The 6,267-nt window shown below is 49.4% G+C and overlaps 1 protein-coding gene across 2 annotated transcripts in view; it reads left to right on the top strand.

Moving 5' to 3' along the window:
• The first annotated feature begins 264 nt into the window (after nt 1-264).
• Nucleotides 265-6,267, top strand: part of RASGRP1 (RAS guanyl releasing protein 1) — a 79,100-nt gene continuing 73,097 nt past the window's right edge. For both annotated transcript variants that reach the window (XM_027571700.2, XM_027571699.2), the window contains exons 1-2: nt 265-299; nt 4,710-4,894. In XM_027571700.2, the coding sequence (XP_027427501.1) occupies nt 265-299; nt 4,710-4,894 (220 nt within the window). The remainder of the gene's footprint in view (nt 300-4,709; nt 4,895-6,267) is intronic.

Raw genomic sequence — 6,267 nt, 5'->3', positions numbered from 1 at the left:
CCACCGACAGCATCGGCGCGTGTCAGGTGGTTGGTGCGGGCGAGAGTGCGCGCGCGCGTGAGGGCGAGAGGGCGCGCTCACAGAAACTTTGTGCCTGCGGGTGCGCCTCGGGCGGGCTCGCCGGCTCGGAGCGCGGCGGGTGGGCGGCCGGGGGCGGAGGGGCCCCGCGGGCGGCGGCGACGGCGGTGGCGGCGATGCGCCGCGCCCCGCCGAGCCCGTCCCGGCGCGGTAGGTGAGGCGGCCGCGGGAGCGCCGGCCGTGGCCATGGGCACCCTGGGCAAGGCGAGAGAGGCCCCGCGGTGAGTAAGGGCCCGGGCCCTCGGCGGCGCCAGTTTCCTCTCTTGGGGCGGGCGGCCCCCTGAGCCCTCTCGGGGGTGGGAAGTGGGGTGGACGACGTGGGCGCCTCCTTCTACGGGAAGTTGCTGACCCGGGGTGCGAGCGGCAGCAGGCCGAGGGCTCGGCTCCAGTCCGGGGAGACCGGCGCGCCGGGCAAGTGGGGCAGGGAGCTGGGTTGCGCGCGCGGCGAGCTCCGGAGTTGCACCGATCCCTCCTCCTCCCCTGCTCCTCGGCGTCCGGCACCTGGGTCTCCTACTCGCGGACTTTCCGCAAAATCCGCACCTGCTGCGGGCGCGGGGCTCGGGCAGCGCCACCTGGCGGCCTCTCCCGGCCCTGTGGATCCCGGGCAAGGCCCAGAAAGGCCGGTGGCATTTGCGAGGTCCCCGAAACATACAGCCCTCTGGGTGGAAACTATACCTCCCTCTCCCCCGAACGGCGATTCTAGAGAGATGTTTTAGGAGGGTCTTGAAGATGAAGGAAGAGTGATAGTGCAAAGTCTCTTGGCAGGAGAAAGAGGCCCGGAGGGGCCAGGCAACTTGGAGCGTGTTCCCCTAGAGCCGGGGGAGCCTGAGCACAGCATACCAGTTGTGCTCTGCCCAACTCCCTCCACGTGGACCCCGGTGTGACTGCGCTGTGCCCAGCCCTCACAGACAGGCCCGGGAGGGGCAGGAAGCTTTAACCTGCTGGACTTTCTGGAGCCAAAGGTTCTTGGCCTTTTCTGCATTCCCCCAACCAAGGGGGTGTTTGCTCCGAGGGTATAGCACTGCACCTTCAGCTAGATTGGGGAAGGGGGGGGTGGGCGTCGGTAAATTACACTGCGTCTATACTATGGGGCTGAGGGAGAGGACAGAACTGGGAAGGACCCTCACCAGAAGCCAACTAAAGCTACCTTCCACTGCAGAGAAAGTTGGGGAAATCTGTGTTCTCTTCCTCCATTTCATCCTTTCCTCTTCTTGGCTAGATTTCATAAAAAGTTAAACCCGAAAGTGTGTGTGCCCTCCACGGAGGCACCAGTGCCTGGACAGGATTTGACCTGAACCGGTTCGGAGGTTTGACAGCTTCCTGCGGCAAACCCCACGCGGCCTTGGCTGCTCATGGTCTCAGAAAACACTTTCAAGTTAATCTGTTTCTCTCACCATCCCCTCCCTTTTTTTTTAAAATTTAGGTGAGGACATTTGGCTACAGTCCTTTAAAAATATGCCTTTGGAAATTTAGACTATTCTTTCTGTGGATTGTTTAATACCTTTAGATATGCCTGTAATGAAACATTTTATACATCCTTACATAAAGCCATTTCACCAGAAAAGAGAGTGGTTTGCAGGTTTGCCAGGAAGCAGCCAGTCAAGACTGTCAGCAAAAAGAGCAGAGTTTCCTAGTTTACGGTGCAGATAACCCCATTTCCCCAGACCTCTCAGGTTGCAGTTCGGTTTTTAGTAGCATCTCTTCTCCCTGGTGTCTCAGGCCCCCGAGCCTCTGAGCCTGTCTGGCCTCCAGACTCCCAGATGAGGTCTCTCACTTTCCCTTCCTGCCCCCAACCTGAATACTCCCTTCATGCTCCTTCTTTCTACTTGAATCTCCCCTCGTCCCTCTTATATTCTGGTAAAAGCATCTACCTCTGAGAATCACGTTGGGACCCAAAGTGGTTTCCCCTCCTGCTGACATTAGGAGATGTGACTAGAATTAGAGCCGGGGGCAGTTTTCAGAGTCCTCAGTGGTCGATACCACCAACCGAGAGAGAAAATGGAATTTTCCCAGGATCCAACAGTTGAGAGACTGGAGTTAACACCTCCCAGCCCCAGGGGCGGAAGAGGTATGTGGAGACAAAGCCTCCAGTAGCAGTTGCTTCCTCTCCGGGGCCAGCTTCATCTTTCCCCGCTTTGCCTTGGGTGGAGGTCTTCATGGTGAACAGGCAGCAATGAAGGCAGAGGCTGACCGTTTCCACTGGACACCCAGCACCAGGTTTAGAGAGTTGCCAGTACTTTCAGGAAGGGAAGGGAGCCTGGCTGGGGAGAAAGGCGTAGGGCGCAGGAGGCCTGGCTTCTACCAGCCGCCGCACCAGTGGCCGGTGACATTGCCTTTCTGAGAGCCTGGACCTCCCCACGTATATATGAAAGTGGAAAATGACCGTGAAGAGTCTGCCCAGCTCTGGGGTCTGAGGACTGTTCCAGGGGTCTGCAGGAGGAATAAGGCCTGGGATTCAGCCTTTAGGTTATTAGCTATGCTTTTGGAGGATTTTTTTGTCTTGAATTTTCCAGCCCCTCTGTGACCGTCTACTTGCTGATTCTCATGTAGCAAAGAGCGCACGGTTCCAGGCACAGTAAATATTTATTAAATAAAGCCAGAGAGGCACCAGGTACAAATCCCAGATCTAGCACGTATGAGTTACACAACTTTGGCTGTGTCATTTAGTAGCTTTTAGATTCAGTTTCAACTTCATGAAATGGAGATAAGATCATTCTGGGCTATCAGCTTTAAAAACCATTTTTTTTTTTTTTTTTTTTTTTTGCCATTTCATAGGTACTCAATTGATTATGCTCATTATTTTCTCTTATTTTCAGATACTGATCTGATCCTGGGGTTATCACAGTGCCTAGATAAAAATCAGTAATGGTCAGAAACTTGATCAAGTCCTGTAACACCAACTTGATCTTTCAGAAATCACTTCCTTGGGTTAGTAGATTCTCAGAAGCCAGTCATTAAGGCAATTTCCCAGGCCTCACCCCAGGTCAAAAGCAGAGTCCAGTGGCCACTGCTAGACAGCGCCCTGGAGCTAGTTTGAAACAGAGCTCAAAGGGCATGGTCTTCCTTCCACTAGTCTGGCTGTGGACTGAGAATGGCCCAGAGTTCAGTACACGATCTTATAGCTGGTTTCCCAAAATCCATGTGTGCCCCAACATTTTATTTTGATCTGAGCGTTTCAGCTCCTTCTGGATGAGATGCTATCTTCTTGGAGCTGCTTCCCCCACCACTCTGCCTGGAACTGGTTCTCTCTCCTCTAAGAACATCACACTTCTTAGGCTTGACACCCACAGGACAATTAAGATTTAGAGAGTTGTCTTTTCATGGTCTAGGTCTGACTCTCCAACTAGATTTTTGAATTAAGGAGCTTCTCGTTCACCCTTATACAACAACAGCAACAACTAGCATAATGAGTATTTTTTTTTTACAGTTTACAGGGACCCCTCACCTCCATGTCTCCACTCTCTCACTGCGGTCCCCCACTCCTCTGGCCTATCACAGTGTCTTGCTTATAGAATAAGCACTTACTAATTGATGCCATTATGTGTTTATCAAAATACAGAGGGAGTAGCTAAAGTTATGGATCTGAGGTACATATTTTTTTTTGGGGTCTCCTCTTTGGTAGTAAACTATGAAATAACCAAAGCCACAGAATTAATTATGTGTTCAAAGAAGTTACCAGCAACAACACCCATCACTATTAAACCTGAAAAGGTTATAGATATGTATCTGTGTGTATGTGTGTTTAAATGGGAAGGAAAGTAAAATGCATAGTTAACTTTCATGTATCCTTTTGCAAACAACTTGACCTGTACTCGTGAGGTCATGAGCAAAGATAAAGCTAAGTGAGAGTGAATGAGGGTGCCCTATTGGACTCCTAAGCCATTTCCAGATCCAGACTTGTCCTTTCACATTCAGTTCTGGAATAAAGCTCCCTTTAGTTCTGTTTTTTTTTTTTTTAATCAGTAAGGACTTAATAAAATGATATTTGGTGGTGAAAAATTACTCAATGATTGCCTGTATTATCAGCAATGAAAAGCAGAATCTTAAATCCAAGATTTGTGAGAAAGGTAGGATTAGCTTAAAATCTAAATCCACCACCATAAATCCTCTCCGCTGCACACGAGTCCTTAGTCTTCGACTTCTCCCACAAAGTCCAGAGGTGTTTCTGGGGCTACCTGGCCTTCTGTAGCATCTCTGGCATTGCTCAAGATGAGTGAATTTAGCTGAAGATGAGACCGAATTCGACGATTCTTCAGAACCAAGTCAGTGGACTCCCCACTAAAATCAATTATTGCTAGGAGCTAAGGACTGCCAAGATGGTCTTGCCTCTGCCTCTCCCCTTCAGGAGCTGGAGCCAGCAGGCCAAAGCAATTCCAACCCCATGATGAAGAGCCCTTGTTGCAGCTGGGAAATCTCACCTCATTATTGGCTTGGGAGATCTCTCTTTAACAGCCAACCAGTCCATTGGGTGCATTTGCCAAGTGGGAGGGTCTTCTGTCAGCCCAACTCTCAGGATTAATTGTCTTACCTCTACTCCTTTCCTGTCCAATCTGCCTTCAGAGCTTGGAGCTGCCAGTTTGTCCGTCCCCTGGCTGCTCGGCTCACACTCAGTGCCTCCTCTTTTCCCCCAGGAAACCGTGTCATGGCTGCAGAGCTGCTACCAAAGCAAGACTAGAAGCGAAGCCAGCCGGCAGCCCTGTCCCCTCCCATCCCAGCCTGGCCCAGATCACCCAGTTCCGAATGATGGTGTCTCTGGGACATTTAGCCAAAGGAGCCAGCCTGGACGATCTCATCGACAGCTGCATTCAATCTTTCGGTGAGTTGGCTAACTGCCCACATGCATAAAAATCTATATATTACTTTGTTCTTCCCTAAAAAGTTGCTTTGTAGAATAGCAACCTAGATGGTATTTTGGCTTTAAAAATATCTTTTGAGCCTTTGAAATGTTGGAGACCGTGTGCAGTGCCTAAGGCACGTGACTGTGTGGGTGTAATAGGTCGTGATGAGAGGTGTGATTTCAAGGGAGAAAAGTTACTGAGGAGAGTTTGCGTTTCCATTTTTCTTGGGACGGAGGTTTTTCTCATGATGAAAAATCTCATAAAATGCTACTGTGCATCTGGTGCTTGGACGTCTTTCCACCCTTGTGTTCTTAGGGCACACAAAGACTTGGTTCCCTGAGCAAACACTGTTATCAAACAAGTTTGAAAGACTTTGGGTCTTGGGGACAGTAAAGTTTCATAATTCCCCTTACAATTGGAGGCTAGTTGTGATGGACTAGGGAAGGACAGGGTAAAGCCAGAATGGCTGTGACTGGAAGGTACTGGTTAATAAGTATTGTGCTTGATGGTCAAGGATCTGAGGAATAAGCAGATAGACACACACTGACAGTGAATTATCTAGAATGCTGCATGCTGTCATGCAGTGTGAGGGATGTACCACTTAGGGTAGCTCACAAGCAATTATCTGCAAAGATGCCATTTTTTTAAAAATTTTATAAGCACTGTCTTTTTTGAGATTGTTATTTGTGAAATAGTGATTGAAAAGTACTAAATATTGGCTCCCCTCCAAAAAAGGAATGATTAAAATTGATGGAAAATTCATAGATTTCCAGCATCACTGCCCCCCCTAATCTGTGCCCCCTTTGAGTCCCTCTGTCTCCCACCCTGAAGGATATATGTACAGGTAGTTCAGCTCAGAAGTGCCTCCCCAGCCCAGGCCCTCGTAGAGCCTCCTGGGGAGTGTAGGGGAGGCTTGAGCAGATGCCAGGCAGCATGACACGTAGATTGTTTAGATTTCAGAACTAGGGATTGGTTCTAGGGCTGAACATGTTTACTGCTTGGTATACTCTAGTACAACATTGAATGGTTTTGATGATTTCAACATTGGTTTAAATCACATGGAGGTGTTGGTCATTTTTTAATAGATTGCTGGGCCCTGCCCCCAAAGTTTCTGCTCTGGTGGGTCTGGGGTGGCTCAAGAATTTACATTTCTAACACGTTCTAACAGGTGATGCTGATGCAGCTAATCCAAGAACCCACTTTGAGAATCACTGCTTTATTGTAGCCTTTTTTTTTAACTTGGAAAAGAGGGAACATTTTTGTTATTACTGGGTTAGTCTCAAATTTTAATTAAATTTCTATTTACACTCTAATCGTTCAGTTACGAATGACTTTGGGAGCAAAGTGAGTG

Source organism: Zalophus californianus, chromosome 6 (assembly GCF_009762305.2).
Source record: "Zalophus californianus isolate mZalCal1 chromosome 6, mZalCal1.pri.v2, whole genome shotgun sequence".
Lineage (NCBI taxonomy): Eukaryota > Metazoa > Chordata > Mammalia > Carnivora > Otariidae > Zalophus > Zalophus californianus.
Note: the sequence above shows the minus strand (reverse complement) of the source record. Positions and strands in the feature narration are given on the sequence as shown.